Genomic DNA, 19,416 nt, shown 5'->3' on the forward strand with positions numbered 1-19,416 from the left:
TAGTTTTTTTGTGTGTGTAAGTTTTTGTGTGTGTGTGTAAGTTTTTGTGTGTGTGTAAGTTTTTGTGTTTGTGTAATATCATTTGTGTGTGTGTAAGTTTTTGTGTGTGTAAGTTTTTGTTTGTGTGTGTGTAAGATTGTGTTTGTGTTTTCTTTTTTGTGTGTGTTTAATTTTCTGTTTTTGTTAGTTTTTTTGTGTGTGTGTTATTTTTTGTTTGTGTGTGATTTTGTGTGTTTGTGTGTGTGTGTGTGTGTGTAAGTTTGCGTGTGTGTGTGTAAGTTTTTGTGTGTGTACCCATTTTGAAATTGGAAAATATTAAACGTGAATTTCTTATGTTTTAAGTGTGTGTCATGACATTCTAAGAGATGTAAAAAAAAAGTTGAAAAAAAGTTTAAACAAGCAAACTCTTTTTTGAATTCACCTCTTGGATACACAATACAGACATTTAATTCAGGAAATTATGAAATAAAAATTTAGACGGGGTTACGTGCGCGCACGTAACCCCGTCATTTCTCAGTTCCTGACCACTATTATTAAGTGGTGTAATCACTCTATCGTAGAATCCTGTTTATCTAACAGGATTCTACCGTTTATCGTAGAATCCTGTCTGTTTATATGATGTAATGTAGTACTCCACAAGCTTTTATCATACTCAAACATGTTATAGTTCACTATCCAATGATAACAGTCAATTTCTTCGAGTTCCATTGACAATAATAAAAATGCACATTCAAATATAATACCACAAGATGATTTCTTCAAACCGATAAATTCTGTGTCATACAGTCCTATCATCTTGGAAGGTATTAATGTAGTTGTTAAGAAGAGAAATACATCATCAAATTTTTATACCTTCGCTCAAGGTTGAATGGAGTTATGGCTAGGAGGATGACTCCTAAAACCATCTGAATTCATTGTGGGGAGGAGCCATAAAACCCTCAAAAATGAAAAATCTCAAAAATTCCTCTGGTCTTGATTTCACCTCTTAACTTAAACAACGAGATATTCAATACTCGTTCTCTACTATGCTATCAAGAAACTTTACCATTTCTGTATCTCCGATCAATAAAAAATCTCAAAAATTCTTCTTGTCTAAAATAAATAAAAAAATTTTAATAATTTCGAATTTTAAAAAAAAGTTTTTTTTTATGAAAAAAAATAAAATAAATAAAGTTGAATAATTTCAAAGTTTAAAAAAAAAATAGTTTGTTTCTATGTAAAAAATATACTGAATCAGAACCATCAGTCCTCATTATTATGAGTATCCAAAACTGGACTTAAGTTTCACATTTGAACGAGAGAATTGTATTTTCCATAATTTTCTTACAGGAAACTAGAGTTTATGGTCAAAAACCCTTATTAGCTCAGATTCTACAGAAATAGTTTATTTTTCGATCCATACCTGGACTTAAGTTTCACCTATGAACCAATGAATTGTATTTTCCATAATTTTCTTCCAAAAAACTAGAATTTACGGTCAAAAACTCTTATTAGCTTAAATTTTAGGGAGATAGTTTATTTTTTTCGATCCAAAAATGGACTTAAGTTTCACATTTGAACATGAGATATTTATTTTCCCTAATTTTATTACAAAAAACTAGATTTTAGGGTCCAAAGCCCTTATTAGCTCAGATTTTCCGGAAACAGTTTATTTTTAGATCCAAAAAGTGAATTAAGTTTCACATTTGAACCAGAGAATTGTATTTTCCATAATTTTCTTACAAAAAACTAGAGTTTACGGTCAAAAAACCTTATTAGCACATATTTTAAAGAAATAATTAATTTTTTCGATCCAAAAATTGACTTAAGATTCACATTTGAATCAGAGAATTGTATTTTCCATAATTTACTTACAAAAAACTAGAGTTCACGGAGAAAAACCCTTATTAGCTCAGATTTTACAGAAATAGTTTATTTTTTCGATCCAAAAATGGACTTAAGTTTCACATTTGAACCAGAGAATTGTATTCTCCATAATTTTCTTACAAAAAAAACTATAGTTTACGGTCAAAAACCCTAATTAGCTCAGATTTTACGAAAATAGTTTTATTTTTCGATCCATAAATGGACTTAACTTTCACATTTGAAGCAGAGAATTGTATTTTCCATAATTTTCTTACAAATACTAGAGTTTACGGTCAAAAACTCTTATTAACTCAGATTTTACAGAAATAGTTTATTTTTCGATTCAAAAATGGACTTAAGTTTCACATTTGAAAGCTACGATCGTAATGAATGATACTTGTTATCAGAAAAAATGTCAATTGCCAAAACAAAAAAAGAAAAAATAATATAAACAAAATGGGGAGGGCCAAAAAGTTGGAGGGAGGGGGCGCCCTTCGAGTTTGGGGATAGGGGACCTATGGAGGGTTGATGTCTCTGCTGGTTAGGGTCATTGATGCTTATGATCCTTGATGGTTCGTACTCACATACACCTTGCTACTTGATTTGCAAGGATTTCTATGGTTTGTTCTGAATTTCTTTATTAAAATTATTTTCTTGCCATCTACATCTCTCATAGTATCAACTTTTTAGTATACTATAACGTTGGACCCTATTTTAAACTGACAACACTGTTCAAACGCCACTTGTGTATTATACAGAACACATCGAAGAAGTAAAGCTAAGTCAAGTCATAAGACCATTTTAACATCGTTAACTTTTTGCATAGATTGATATTGTTCCAGATTTATAATAAAAAAGGTATTGATTAACATGCTCGTCAGGATTATCTTAACTGCTAATAAGTTTAACCCTTTTTTTCTTCATCTTCCAAGCTCCGATGTCTCTGATTGGCTCCTAAAAAACGGATGTTAGCTAAAAAAAACAGTCTGGTTGAAAAACTTGGAGTTGAAACAAACTTTTGTGGGGAATCCCCGCTCATACTGCTATCTTTTTTACAATGTTTAGGAACCGGAGGGGAATCCCCGCTCGCTTGGAAAGGTACCAATGAAAGGCAAGCAAAACTCTCTCCCATCCCTCCAAAAATATTTTATTCAGGGAGTTCTAGTTAAAAAATTATCCAATCACTAATTAGAATCAATCACACTCCTATTATTCAAACATTAATTAATATCACTCATAGAGTCCAATTTGCGAATTTCTTATCCATTTTTTGCAAATGTCAATCAAACAATTCCGATTGTAAAAGCGTGTTTAATCACGTTGCTTGGAAAGGTATCCACAAGTACATGCTCTGAAAAGGTGCCAAGGAACGTAATCTCCCCAAATTACCTTGACTATTGTTTCATAACATGCATTATAGCATGCCAACTTTTTTTTGCAATGTGCATGTGATACTGTAGTGCCTCAGACGTGGGTTTTCTTGTACGGTTCTTGTATAATTCCATGTGCAATTGATATCAATAGCAATAACCAGTCTTGTAATCTGCCTTGGAAAGGTGCCAAGGAACATAAAGTAGTAGAAGTATAACTTAGCACTCTACTGTAGAAATTTGTAGAAACAGGGAGCCTTCGACCTTTTACCGCTTAAATCTCAAGATTATTAAATATCCCCATTAATTCCTTCATTTTTCGTATAATTGGCCTATTTTGTTGTTTTTATTCCGTTTTTCCAGTTAGGGAAAGAGTTGAATGTGTCCATTTGAGACAGTGAGTTTATACTCAAATTTCTCAGTCGTTTAGTTGGCTATTCAAATTAGGTTCCCCCCTAGATGGACGGCCGAAAAGGACGATCTTTGTTAACCTGTCATCCTTCATCCGCAAAACGTGTCTTAGCCATCTCCCCCTTTCTCTTATTATAGCCCTAGAAAGTGGGATAGAACAACATTGTTCGCATGGCTTCCAACAATAGGTTAATAATAATCCGAAAATCCAAAATACGTTTTTCTATTTTTCCACTGTCTTGTAAACGGTAGCGTAATTCTGTCACAATCCTGGGGGAGGGACAAAGTTGGAGCCAATTTTCACAAATCAAGTGAAAATGACAGTGAAAACTGAAAAATGAGCCATATAGTACCATAAAGGTAAAAATATACTAAAGAAAACTGACCCGTTTCTGCGGATGCTTGAATTATGCAGGCTTATCTTAGTTTTGACAAGATTTTTGAAGAAACTAAATTTCAGCTGGAGGGAGGCAAATTAGGAAGGGTGGGGAACGAGGTCGAATAAGGATAATTACCCCCCCCCCTCCCCCGTCCCATAGAAAATTAAGACCCTGCTTGTAAAAGGTATCTATTTTAACGTAATTCCTTTTAAATTAAAATGATCGCAGTTTTTCCTAACGCCTCATTCGACTCTACAGTGCCGTGAAATTGCCAGAACAATGTAAAATATATTCCTTTTTTTGTTTTCTGTATATTTCAATCAAGGGCGGATCCAGGATTTTTTTGTCGGGGGGGGGGGGTTACTAATTTTTGACTCAATTTTCGACTAATTTTACTGATTTTTACCTAGGTTTTACTAATTTTCGACTCGGTCAAAAATATCGGGGGGGGGGGGAGTTCAAACCGGGTAACCCCCCCCCCCTGGATACGGCCTTGATTTCTATTTCTTATAAAATCTATCTCTGTTCTCCGTTCTTTATATCTGTTCCTTATGCCTTATCAACTCTACAATGCTGTGAAAGAACCACTACGATGCGAAGTCTATCCTTATTTCTCTTTTTGTATTTCGTACGTCATATATCTCGTATATTTCTCTTTTCTATAAGACCTATCTCTATTCCTTTCTGTCTGTTTTCTCTATTCCTTATTCTCTGGTCTAATCTCTCCTCCTTATGCCTCACTCGACTTTATAATGCTGAAAAATCACCGTTACGGTGCAAAGTATGTTCCTGTTTTCTTTTTTCGTATATTTCTCTTTCTTATAAGATTTATCTCTATTCCTTTCAGTCTATTTATTCTATTTAGCATTCTCAAATCTATTCTTTGCTCGTTATGGACTTTAAAATGCTGCGAAAATACTAATAAGACGCAAAATATGTCCCTGTTTTTTTTCGTATTTCTCTTCCCTATAAAATCTATCTTTATTCCTTACTTGATTATTTATTCTCTGTTCCTTATACCTCATTCGACCACACAGCATTATGAAACCACCAATACGATGCAAAATCTGTACCTGTTTTCTCTCTTCGTATGTCGTATATTTCTTATATTTCACTTTTATATAAGATCCATTTACATTCCTTTCTGTTTCTTTTCTATATTCCATATTCTCTAATCTATTCTCTGTTCCTTATGCCTCGTTCGACCATACAATGCTATGAAACCACCAATATGATGCAGAGTTTGTCCTGGTTTTCGTATGTCGTATACGAAAAATATTTATCTTTCCTATAAGATCTATTTATATTCCTTTCTGTTTCTTCTCTCTGTTCCATATTCTCTCATCTATTCTTTGTTCCTCATGTCTCATTCGCCTCTACAATGCTGTAAAGTTGCTAGTACGATGCAAAAACAAATCCCCGTTATCTTTTTTCGTTTATCTCGTATATTTCTCTTATAAGATCTATCTCTACAAAGACAAAATATATATATTTATCTTCCATTGTTTCTACAAAACAATTTCCTTTCACGAAAGAAACTGACAACGAATTGTCCTCACTCAATTTACATGACTGAAGATGTTCCACCTTTTTCTTGTTTTTTCAAAATAGGGATAAGCAAATAAAACTAGCACTACTAGACTCAAGACATGAAAACCTATTTAGTAAATTGGACAGATGAAAAAGAAAAGGGGTTGGGTGTGTTACAAACATGGCAACCCCAAATTTCCTAAAAAACAAATAGGAAATGTATTCTGGAACTCATAGCAACCACGGTGCAAATTAGAGTTTCAGACTTTATTATAAGCGATAAGGCCGAAATTAAGGCCCTGCTTCAAATTTAAGGCATCAAGACGATAACGTCAAAATGAGCCTCTGCCTAAACGATCAGAACTAAAGATGAAGGTAACATCTGTACTTTTGAAAGTAACATAAGTAAATATATATTATACCTGCTAGACAATTAATATGAACTAATATTTCACAAAAAAGGCATAATTTTGGCAGTGTCAAGTGGTCACTAGGTCGTTACTTTTAATGCTACCATTTATGCAGAGAGATCATAAAAGTCTAATTTTTCTAACGAAGAAAATAATTATAGTTCATAATCGAGCATGGATCTTCCGTTGCAACGGCCGGTCCTTCTACTGGCTATGGTCCTATGACTACGATCAGTCATCACCAAATTGTCTAGACTTGTATTTTACGGAAAATTGAATTAACGGATAAAAACAATTTAATCTTTTAGTAAAAAAAAATCCTAGGTCCAAAACTACGACCAAGGCGTAAAGAGAATTGGAAAGAGAGAAAGTTTGGGCGACTAAACATGGGTCGAATAGGAACCGAAAGTCCAAGTGTTACTGGAAACATAAAACTACAAAGCAGAAATATGAAAATCGAAAAAAAGATTCAGTTTCAATATATAGAATTTTGGATTTAAATCAAGATGGAAGTTTTTGGTTAATCTAATCTGAAATTCTCTGGAAGCAGGCAGATTGTTTTGTTTTAAACAGTATTCAGGGATAGTACAATAGTTAAAATACTTTTTGCTTAATCTAATCTGAAATTCTTCAAAAATGGGTAGACTGTTTTGTTTTAATCGGTTTTCATTGATTATAAATAGTTAGTTACGCTTGGATACTGAGCATAGGTCAGTAAAAAAAAAAAAAGTAGTAGTATAATAGTAATACTAGTAGCCGTAGTAGCAGTTGTATTAGCAGTAGTAGAAGTAGTAGTACTAGTAGTCGTAGCAGTAGTAGTAGTAGAAGTACTAGCAGTAGTAGTAGTAGAAGTACTAGTAGTAGTAGTAGTAGCAGTAGTAGTAGTAGTAGTAGCAGTAGTAGTAGTAGTAGTAGAAGTAGTAGTAGAAGTAGTAGTAGTAATAGCAGTAGTAGATTTAAATCAAAGATGGAAGTTTTTGCTTAATCTAATCTGAGAAAAAAGCATGCAAATATATACCTGTAGTGCCGTTTTGGCATAAAGGAATATTTTATATTTAGCTTAATGTAAAAAAAAAAGCAAAAAATAAGGATACAACGAAATATAAGAAAAAGACATATAAGAAGGATATACCGAAAATTTTATTTAGACTTCTTACATTTAGCTCTACTGTTTTTGCGGATGACGTTTGATGGTGTTAGTAAGTGTTCATGGTTTTGGTATTTCTAGTGGTGGTGTCAGTTCGGGTGATGATGTTCCCTAGAGTCAAACTTGTGCTTCCTCACACGAGTTTTGAACTTGAGCTGGTCGGGTCTTGTTTTGTTTTCGGAGATGGTTTCATCTCTTACCAGTTTTGAATACTCTCTGACAACAACTGTGGCCCAAATAAAACTCATCCTCATACCAAAGTATATCTTCGTTCAATTTGACAAGTATATAGATGCGACAAGAAATTTAGTCGTTCCATTTAAATTTCGGCATCACTACATAAATCATTACTATATCTGTTGGCATTACTATACCTTTGATTTGTATCTGTCGAAAAAGAGATTAAAAATTTACGCCGTTAGTTATCAGCATCAAATTGTTTACATTTTCTTCTCTATCGTCAAATTCTGACAACATTTTCATTTAAAAAATCCAGATAGAAAAATAAGTATAAATTTTCAAAAATATAAAAAACCTCTAACTATCTCGGAAACAAAATGCCACACCCTCTCTAAGGCTAAAGCATTCTTAATATAGGCCTATGTCAATAAAACGAAAAAACAAAACACCCGAAAAATGGGGATCAAAATTGAGTTTTCTTCAGTTTTGTCTCTTTCTCAAGGAATTTCATTCCTATTGCCCCCCCTACCTGCCCCTGAGTAAAAATGATCTTAGAGAGAAATATTAGATTTGGGTTAACATTGAAAAATCAAAAGGCAAGATTTTGATAATAATTGGAAATAAGATAGCTTTCTTAAGGTTATATCTAAAATAATGAGTAAAATTTTCAAAAATATGCCAAAAGTGGTTCGGTAGCTGGATATTGTCCCCAAACTAATAAAACACAAACAGAAAAGCCTTAAAGTGACTTGCCAAAACAAATTATAATTTTACGGTAGGAGGGAGCACTTAATTGGTCTAAATAGGGCCAAAATTAAACATTCAGATTTATTAAAACCCAGGCGATCGATCCGTCTCTCACAGTAAACGTACTGTCAGATCAGTAAAAGCATAAAGACATAACCCATTTTTTTCAACAAAGTTGTAAATAAAAGCATCGAATATACTTATATCAACAAGTAATTAAGACTTCTATTAAATAGGTTAAAAAACTTCGAAATAATACTTCAAATAAAAACTCATGACAGCACCAAGCCACATGAGGCCAACACAGCTGCATACGCTCTTCCTATACAATGCTCTATTCTAATCATCACAGCACAAAGCTACATGAGGCCAGCACGGCTTCATACGCTCCTCCTATACACCGCTCTATTCTACTCATCACAGCACAAAGCCAAATGAGGCCAACACAGCTGCATACGCTCCTCCTATACACCGCTCTATTCTAATCATCACAGCACAAAGCCACATCAGGCCAACACAGCTGCATACGCTCCTCCTATACACCGCTCTATTCTAATCATCACAGCACCAAGCCACATGAGGCCAACACAGCTGCATACGCTCCTCCTATACACCGCTCTATTCTAATCATCACAGCACCAAGCCATATGAGGCCAGCACAACTACATACGCTCCTCCTATACACCGCTCTATTTTAATCATCACAGCACCAAGCCACATGAGGCCAACACAGCTGCATACGCTCCTCCTATACACCGCTCTATTCTACTCATCACAGCACCAAGCCACATCAGGTCAACACAGCTGCATACGCTCGTCCTATTCACCGCTCTATTCTAATCATCACAGCATCAAGCCACATGAGGCCAACACAGCTGCATACGCTACTCCTATACGGCGCTCTATTCTAATCATCACAGCACCAAGCCACATGAGGCCAGCACAGCTGCATACGCTCCTCCTATACACCGCTCTATTCTAATCATCACAGCACCAAACCACACGAGGCCAACACAGCTGCATAAGCTCCTCCTATACACCGCTCTATTCTAATCACCACAGCACCAAACTAAATGAGGCCAACACAGCTGCATACGCTCCTCCTATACACTACTCTATTCTAATCTTTACTTACTTCCACAATGTTTGCACAACCTTTGAGTACTTTCTAACTACATATTCCTGGACCTTCAGGACCAACCTTTTTATCGAATGGTTTCAAAGGTGCCAAGAAGTACAATTTTTGGCAACACACAATCCGTAGAACATGGTCTAACGACTGGCTTGTTATATTTCCTCAAAACTCGTCACGATAAAAAAGTTATATTTTAGTTTTACTATTTCCAAAGAAAAATAAAAGATATTTTGCTTTAATATTTTTATTTTATTTTTTTAGTGGCTTCTTTGTAGAATTGGAATTTTAATGAATGTTTGTTTTTAAATGGTGTAAAGTGGCCACCGTAAGCGGGGACTTCCTGTAGCAGGAGGATGTCCTCTCTGCGGGAGAGTATTTTTTATTGTAGTTTTTTTTAGTGGCAGTAGCACAATAATGCGAAGACCACTCTTCGGCTGCTATTTTTATGAATTTTAGAGCTGTAGGTGGCATTTTTTTTTTATTGTTTAAAATGGTTTCTTCTTATTTTCTATTTTATTGGTGCCACTGAGAGGAGAGGAGGTGGGATTTAAAAAAAAAATCACTTGATAAAAAAATTTGGTACTGTTCTATTAGCTGGAAAACACACGAAACAGCCACTTGAGAAAAGTTAAGATCAAATAGGCGTTACCCGGTCTGCCGCTGAATAAACAAGGGGTTTCTCACTCCGGGAACTATATTTAAACTTAAATTTTTTCGGGTTTAGGGGGAAAAAGGTACCTAGGTCAGGTTACGTATTTAATATATGCTATACTTTACCCCCCCCCCCCCAATGTACAAATATATAGCCGAAATTTGTTTCTAAACTATTAAATTTTCATAATATTTTGTTTTATTTCATTAGCATTAACCAAATTTCAGTTCTCGAGTGTTTTCCAGCTAATAGAACAGTACCACAATTTTATACCAAGAAAGAAATCCATTTAAATCTAGTAGTATCAAATAAGAACAATACAAATTGAAAATAGAGCCTTATGTATGGTATATCCAATAGTAAAGACAAGAAAAATAAATAACTTGAGAATTTTTGGATATTGAATTAACCATTTAATCAAAGTATTTAAAAACTATGGCACTTCAGCAGGGGGAAGGGGAAAGGATTTTCTCATAACGGTAAAATATATGAAAACTACTGGAAGATATGGATGCGTTTGTAAAAGCCATTGAAATAATTGTAGTAGGGCTGATTTGTCCTACTTGCGTATCACTTCGGACGACCGTAACATGATTTGCAGTTACTCAGACAAAATAAAAAAAAAACATGCTACAAAGGGGAAATATGTCAGACATGACATTCAGTACTGTTCTTATCGTCCTACAGTTTGTTCCTATCTTTTGTAATCACTACGTTAATAGTCCAGAAGAGTTGGTATTAAGAATATAATTAAATAACAGCTTTCCCAGTTAAAAATACAAGAAATGAATATAAAAAATCGGCTTTAATAGTATTGTGGCACTAGAGACATCTAATATTTTAAACTGCTTGTTTCATCATTAAAGCAGTAACATAGCTGTGGCTCTGTTCACCGGTTGATCCAAAAATATTACAAAAATGAAATTAACGTAAAGTAAACAGAACTTATTCTTTAAGCAAATATTTTTATCTTGGAGGTGAATCGATATATTCTACAAGTGTGTCTATACATACAACAATTTTTTAATCTTTTGTTAGTCAAATAGTAAAGGGAAATCTTGATTAGACAAATCTTTATTTGAGCTTTTGTAAATTAAACAACGACACAATTGAGAATTATTTTTTTTCAAGAATTTTGAAGAGTGGCGTAAATTTACGAAAATTAAGGCACAGGGGATAAAAGACGTTTTTCAATATCTAGGGGGAGGGGCAAGTTTCTTGGTGTATTCGATTATTGTTTTTCAACAAAAATACAAAAAAGGGCTTTTTGAATGAAAATACTACAATTTTTTTCAAAATTAGGATGGCGGGACAAAAACCTAAGGGGGAGGGCATAGTCTTTCCTCCCTTGCTGATGCCACAGGATTTGAATAGCTATCACTTTGGTAACAAGTTGATTATGACTCAACTGCAAAAAATATAAATGTTTTTACTTTTATAACTTTAATAAATCAAATAATTTTAATATTTTGCTTACTAAATATCAGTATATGTATATTACACTGACAATGAACATTCATTTGTATTTTTTCAGTAAAGTGCAAATTATGTTCTGGCCTTGGAAAGGCATAGGGGTTTTGAGCCCAACTTAAGTTAATTTCTGGTCGTTTTGAGTTTGACTCGGTAATTATTGTAATTTCTGTTCGTTTTGGGTTTCATTTTTTTATCAATGCTGATTTGTGGTAGTTTCACACTTGGTAGATTATTTGATTTTAGTTTTGCTCATTTTTTGTTTAATGAAGTTCTTAACTTTTCTTTGAAAAACTTATTTTGTAGAAAAAGTTTTTTTTAATTAATTTCTGTTCGTTTTATATTGACATAGTCTTTTCAGAGGAAAAGAAATTAATATTTCGAATCTTATTCGTTTTTAAGATTTTATGGTCTGGCCTGCTTTTTGTATGCTGGAGAAGAATTTTCAGCAATTCTTAACAGCATACACCCTTTTAAAAATCTGGACACAAATAGTACTGTTTTATTTAGTTCCATAATTCCTCTAGTTGACTTGTAATGGAAAACTTGATATCATTCGCAAAAAAATCTGTTTACTTTCTTTAATATCTTGGATACACTTACGCTATTTGGATTTGGTTAAATTTTAAGAGCAGAAGTAGCCCCAAACATTTGAACATAATACCCTCAGTCGTTCTTGGGATACTATTGAGATGCCTTATTGGGAATTAGCATTATCACAGTGCATTTTGATTTAATCTTAAGTCAACATTTAGTTTTTAAACATATAAAAATTGGATTTGAGGAAGACTAAAATCTATTCTATAAATCATATACAATAACTTTCTATGAAAACCTAATGTGCCCCCAGGATATAGCTTACAACCCGTGCACTGAGGGCTCTGAGGGGGGTATCATCCTAAAAGACCTAATTTTCAGAACTTACAACTACATTGAACAAAATCGATATCCCTAAATTTTGATTAGATGTGTTTGGGAAAATGGTGGGCGTGAGAGGGGCGTTAGTCGCTATCCAATCACTTTCAACTATTAAAAATGGCACTAGCCCTTTCAGTTTTCAATTGAATGAATCCTTTTGAAGTTCCTACGAAACCGCTGTCAATAAAAAACCTTATATGCCCCCAGGGCATAACTTAACACCCTTACCCTGAGGGTTGTGGGGGGAGAGGCTTTCACCCTTAAGGACCTAATTTCCAAAACTTTTAACTACGTTGAATAAAATGGCTATCTAAAAATTTTGATTGGATGTGTTTTGGGAAAAGGTGGGCGAGAGAGGGGGTTTAGTTGCCCTCAAATCAATTTGACTATTAAAAATGGTACTAGTCCTTTGAATTTCAAATCGAATGAGCCCTTTTTCAAGTTTCTACGACAAAGGTTTCAATAAAAACCTTATATGCTCCCAGGGCATAACTTATAACCCTTGCCATGAGGGTTATGGGTGAGTGTCCTCCTTAAAATATGTTTTCTATCTGGAAATCAACTACCCTGAACAAAATGGCTATCTCAAAATTTTTATTGGATGTGTTTTGGGGGAATGATGGGTGAGGGGGGGGGGGCTAGTTGCCCTCCAATCACTTTCGACTATTAAAAAGGGCACTAGCCCTTTGAATTTCCAGTCGAATGATCTTCTATTGAAGTTTCTACGACAACGCCTTCTTTAAAAACCTTATATGCCCCCAGGGCATAACTTAAAACCCTTGCTCTGAGGGTTGTGGGGGAGTGTCCTCCTCAAAAACATATTTTCTATCTGGAAATCTACGCTGAAACGAAATGGCTATCTAATAATTTTGATTAGATGTGTTTGGGGGAATGATGGGCGTGGGGGGGGGCTAGTTGCCCTCCAATCACTTTCGACTATTAAAAAGGGCACTAACCCTTTGAATTTCCAATCGAATGAGCCTGTTTTGAAGTTTATACGACAACACCTTCTATAAAAACCTTATATGCCCCCAGGGCATAACTTAAAACTCTTGCCCTGAGGGTTGTGGGGAAGTGTCCTCCTCAAAAACATATTTTTATCTGGAAACAAAATACACTGAACAAAATGGCTACATCAACATTTTTATTGGATGTGTTTGGGGGAAGGATGGGCGTGGGGGGGGGGGGATGGGGGCTATTCAAACACTATTAACGATTGAAACTGACAATAGCCTTTTGAATTTACCACCGAAGTAGTCTTTCTTTCAGTTTCCATGACAACAACTACTATAAAAAACCTTATATACCACCATGGCCTAACATAAAAATTCTTTGCCAAGTGGTCTTGAGGAGTATTCTCCAAAAAAAGATATTTGCTATATGAAATTCATTGACTCTGAACAAAATAGCTACCTCGAATTCTTGATTAGAAGTGTTTGGGTGACTAATGGGCGTGGGGGGGGGGCTAGTTGCCCTCCAATCACTTTAGACTATTAAAAAGGGCACTAGCCCTTTGAATTTCCAATCGAATGAGCCTTTTTTGAAGTTTCTACGACAACGCCTTCTATTAAAACCTTATATGCCCTCAGGGCATAATTTAAAACCCTTGCCCCGAGAGTTGTGTGGAAGTGTTCTCCTAAAAAAGATATTTTCGATCTGTAAATCAACTACGCTGAACAAAATGGCTATCGCAAAATTTTGATTGGATGTGTTTGGGGGAATGATGGGCGTGGGGGGGTAGTTGCCCTCCAATCAATTTCTACTATTAAAAAGGGCACTTTCCACTCCAATATTCAATTGAATTAGCCCTTTTCAAAGTTCTACGGCAACTCTTTCGATACGACTTGCCCGGGTATGGAGAAAAAAAAAACAAAAAAAAAACACATTGTGCCCACATCGTTCTTTACTTAGGCAGCGGTAGCGCGCTGCCTATGATTAAGTCACTGCAAAACGTTTCAATATAATTGACATCACTTTGTCATGCTTTTGCTCGTACAGCGTGGCAACAAATTCTGAAAAAGTTATGCCAGCTTAGCCATTCACAGAGACAAGCTGTCTATGCCTTACTTTAATTACATTAGCAAGTCTTTTCTGATTTCTTTCGGCTAGCTTTGGCCTAGTTAGCTTGTCCAATAGACTAAATCTTAAGGGTTTTCCAAATTAGGAAAAAAAAATTGCTAATAGGTGCCTAAACACAGAAGGTAGGCATCTGACCAAATGGAATTGGAGTTGAGACGAGACCTTTAAGGGTTGGTGTAGCATTTCCAAACATTCAACTGAAATCCTGATAAAAAAAATTTAGCGTTTGATAATTAAAGTTTGGGCGCATTATTTTTAGATAGAAGTTTTCCCCAAGCAATTTGAATTTTTAATCCTTTAAGGATGTTGTATTCCCTTCTTGTTGCATATCCTTCTGAATCTTGAACGAAGTTTATTACTACAGGATAATCTCGCTCCACTTGAATCAAACTCCGCTTTAACCTTCCAAAAACAGCTGTGTTAGTTCAAAAAGCCTTATTTTACAATCCCCAAAATATTCGAACATGATATTCGAAATTATTTATTTCCTTTCTCTGAAGTCGTATTCGTCCCATCTCCATGAGAAGAAATTATTTCTTTTTTTTAGGGAGTCATTTGATTCCATCCAAATATGTTTCTCTCTGGCCAATATTACTCTGTTGGTACTAGTAAGCTAGATTCTTTTAGAATTTTAGGGAAATTACCAAAGTGACAAATTCTAGAGAATTCCAGCTGTGTTATTAAAATAAATAGACCCGTCCAATAAATAATTAATATAATAAATGGATGAATAAGATAAATATTTTCAGACTTGCAACTGATATTTCAGTATTCATTATCAAATAGATTTTGACGTTCGAATTAATTGATCTTTTTTCCCTTTGTTATTGTATGTCAACTTCACCGATCGAAGGCATTTTTTTTTCTAACGCGAGTACCATCAATACATTAAGCCTTCTTAAGCACAACCATTAGGTAGGGTCTTCAATGAAATTAAAGTTTTGAGTTAAGGCAAAAAGCATGCGAAATTGATAGAAGATGAAACTCAAATTTGTAAAGAAACGACTAGAAGATGAAATCATAGAAAAACAAACTTATTGAATAGTTTAAATGTGAATTGCCCAGAAATTCGGAAATATTTAGGATTCAAGGGGGGAAGGTCACAAGAACCCCGTGGTCACTTTCCTAGTTGAAAAGTGTGTGAACGCTGTCAGCCTTGAACTTAGATGAGGGGAAATAAAAACTGGAATCTAACGTTACCCAATGAAATACTGAAACTAATTTAATATCGGACAAGGAACAATCCATAAATACACTTCATTCAATTTTCCACAGCCACAAATCAAAACAATTTATCCGTGAGAGAAATAAGTAAAAAGAGGATAAAACCAAAGAGCAACATACTTTACTTGTAAAAAAAATACTGCAATTAAAAACTGTATTTGTTCTTTTTATTGGCTTAATATTTCTCACAGAATAACCAATCAAGTTTTAAGAAGGCGGTGTCATTTGTCAGTCCAGAAATTGTATTTATCTTGTCTTAATAGATGTTTCACTCAGAAATTTTTAACCCAAAGCACGAGTTAACCTGGTTTAACAAGGGCTTTTCCCTCAGTAAATGCGGGAATAATGCGATTGGATTTCAAAAATAAGTCACAAAAATAAATTAATGGAGTTAAAGCTCGCTTTTCAACATGGAGAGTAATCACTATTTTTCTCTTTGGTAAACCGTTCGGTTCAAGAACCTCGTAAAGTGTACAATTCCTCATGAATGGACGAACAATATTATTTTAACATAGTTAATGTTCATTAGATATTTGTATTTAGCATGTATTATTCAAATTAGTAACAGTAGAGAGTCTTAAAATGAAAAGAAAATCGATCTTTATAACATAATAAATAAAAAAAACAAGTGTTTTTTAACTGACAGTAAGGAACGACATTAAAACTTAAAACGAACAGAAATTATTTCATATATGAAAGAGACTGTTCCCTCCTCAACGCTAAAGTTTGACTCTGTCTCACAACTTTATTTTTTAAAACAATAAAAAAATTTATTATTGTTTTAAAAAATAAAGTTGTGAGACAGAGTCAAACTTTAGCGTAAAGAGCGAAGCATTGAGGAGGGAACAGTCCCTTTCATATACGGAATAATTTCTGTTCGTTTTAAGTTTTAATGTCGCTCCTTACTTTCAGTTAACAAACTTGTTTTTTTTATTTAATTTCTGAACGTTTATGAATTAATGCAGGTTTTGATTTTGGCTCACCGTACACGAATAATTGAAACAAAATTTGCATATTAATTTTACTTTTTTGGTTAAATGGCTTTCTCGAAGGTTGTTTAATTTTATTTACGAACGTTTTTATTAGTAATAAATATACGCAACTTACGAATTAACTTATGTAGCGAACTTCCATATTCGTATATTTTTATTACGTATATTAGGACTCCCCCTAGTCAATACCTCGCTCTTTACGCTAAAGTTCAAATTTTATTCTAATTCTTTAAGTATGACCCGTTAATCACAAAGGCCGTTATTTAGAATAAATAGCTCTTATGAAAGTACTAAAAAAGACTTTAGCGTAAAGAGCGAGGTACTGACTAAGGGGCGAACCGAATCATATATATAATAATTTCGGTTCGTTTTAAGTTTTGATGTTGCTCCTTATTTTCAGTTGAATAACTTTTTTTTTTAATTTCCGGTCGTTTTTTATATAATACTGGGAAATCCGGCGCCCCCTTCATAGCAATGTCCCTTCCCCCATGAAGACTTCCTCCATAGAAAGATCCTCCCACATAACCCCCGACTCGCCCCCTCCCCCCACTACCAGAAAAATCCTCAGTGAAAACGTCTGTATAATTCCCAATAACCAATACTATATGTAAACATTGGGCAAAGTTCATAACTTGCAGGCCTTCCCCCGGGGACTGTGTGGAATTAATCATCCTCAAAGATATAGTTATTATATTTTTCGGCTATGCTTAACAAAATAGCTATCTCAAAATTTTGATCGGGTGACTTTGGGAAAAAATGAGCGTGGGAGGGGGCCTAGTTGCCCTCCGTTTTTTTGGTCACTTAAAAAGGCACTAGAACTTTTAATTTCCGTTCAAATAAGCCCTCCCGCGATATTCTAGGACCACTGGGTCGATACGATCACCCCTGGGAAAAACAAAACAAAAAAACAAACAAATAAACACGCATCCGCGATCTTTCTTCTGACAAAAAAACTACAAAATTCCACAATTTTGCAGGCAGGAGCTTCAAACCTCTACTGTAGGGTTTTTTGATACACTGAATCTGATGGTATGATTTTCATTAGCGTTCTATGATTTTTAGGGGATGTTTTCCCCTTTTTTCAAAAATGAGGCAAATTTTCTCAGGCGCGTAACTTTTGATGGGTAAGACTATACTTGATGAAACTTATATATTTGACATCAGCATAAAAATCCGGTTTATGTCGACGTTCACCAGTGAGTCTCCGAAAATCCTTTTTCTTTGCTTAGATTCAATTAGATTTGCAAATCAGCAATCTTATGCAAGCTTCAATGGTTAATGTTAAAGTTAGGTTAAAAATCTCATAAATGGGTTAAAAACCTAACCTAACCTGTCACCATCAAACCTTACATAAAGCTGAAAAAGTTGACTGGCAGCGCTGACTAAATCCAAGGAGAAAAAAAGGTATTTCAGACATTCACCAGTGAATGTCAACATTCATCAGTTTCAGACATTCACGGTAACATATATTCAATGATATTTCACGATAACATAAATATATATATATATATATATATATATATATATATATATATATATATATATATATATATATATATATATATATATATATATATATATATATATATATATATATATTTATATATATTTATATATATTTATATATATATATATATATATATATATATATATATATATATATATATATACATATATATATATATATATATATATATATATATATATATATATATATATATATATATATATATATATATATATATATATATATATAATTAGTCACCGAAGAAAGAAATTACTAATTTACATATAGAAACTATATAGATAGTAAAACATACTATCCGTGGATTAAATGTTTAAATCTGAGCATGCAATAATAAACAATTCAGCACAATATAATAGATAGAGCAAAGCTACCTAGTAGCTTTGACAGATAAATTAAACTAATTTATTTATTAAAATAATACTATTAATTTGATAGTACCAACTAATAATAAATATTAAATAGTTATTATTAAAAGAATAATAATAAATAGTTTAACCAAGAATAAAAGCTCTTACCTGCTTAAAAAGCACAGCTGCTTAAAACGAAATAAAAGGACACGTCATACACTTTGTCAAATAAATAGCACTTACAGTATGTATGAAGTACGCTACAAAAAATACATACACTACCCACCTTCATTTTAAATGTAGACGTTATAACCCTCTCTTTTAAAATATACAGTACATTATATATATCACAGACACGCCGGAATGGTATCTAAATGAATACTGGGGGAAATATTTGAATTCCATTTACTGTGTTCCCAGTAAAGTAAGGAAGCAGTCCTTATCAAAAGGAGAAATCAAAGACGGTTGGATCTCAGTATTAACAGAGGAAAATAGAAGAAAGATGAATAATAGAAGAAAGTGGTGAAGAAAGATGAAACTGAAGAAAGTGGATAGAAGAAATGTGAATATAAAAGAATTTTAAAATAATAAAAAAAAAATTAGATGATCTCATTCTCATCCCACAGGCCGAAAATAACTACTCGCCTAGGACTAGCCAAGGCGAGGGTAGTCAATTTCCCGCTACCTAGTATACAACTGGGAACGCCACGTGAGCTGCACAGCTCCATCACGCTTAGCACAGCTCCACCACGCTCAGCATGCGCTCCCTGGTGTAAACAATTTCTGAAAGGCAGCAGCCCCTCAAGCCAAGGTTCTTGTATGCACACATTGTCTTGTATTTACCTATTGGTTCTCTTTTAGCCACAAAAGATAAAAACTTAGTATGGAATACAAAGGATGATGAAATAAAGAAAACAAAAGAAAAAAAAATTGTGATATTTTTTGAGAATTCAGGTTTTTTTAATATGAAGTTTTTAAAGAAACATCTAATGATGCAACCCAAAAAAGTCTCAGAGACTGGGTTTAAAACATATCACTGTTAAAAATAGCC

The 19,416-nt window shown here is 33.9% G+C and overlaps 1 protein-coding gene across 1 annotated transcript in view; it reads right to left on the reverse strand.

The window, feature by feature from the left end:
• Nucleotides 1–18,720, reverse strand: part of MCU (mitochondrial calcium uniporter) — a 217,504-nt gene extending 198,784 nt beyond the window's left edge. The window contains exon 1 of the mRNA XM_089089379.1: nt 18,652–18,720. Within this exon, the coding sequence (XP_088945505.1) occupies nt 18,652–18,657 (6 nt within the window). The 5' untranslated portion in view covers nt 18,658–18,720. The remainder of the gene's footprint in view (nt 1–18,651) is intronic.
• Nucleotides 18,721–19,416: the final 696 nt, after the last annotated feature.

This window comes from Artemia sp. Qi Xiang Cuo, chromosome 5 (assembly GCF_049724085.1).
Source record: "Artemia sp. Qi Xiang Cuo chromosome 5, ASM4972408v1, whole genome shotgun sequence".
NCBI lineage: Eukaryota > Metazoa > Arthropoda > Branchiopoda > Anostraca > Artemiidae > Artemia > Artemia sp. Qi Xiang Cuo.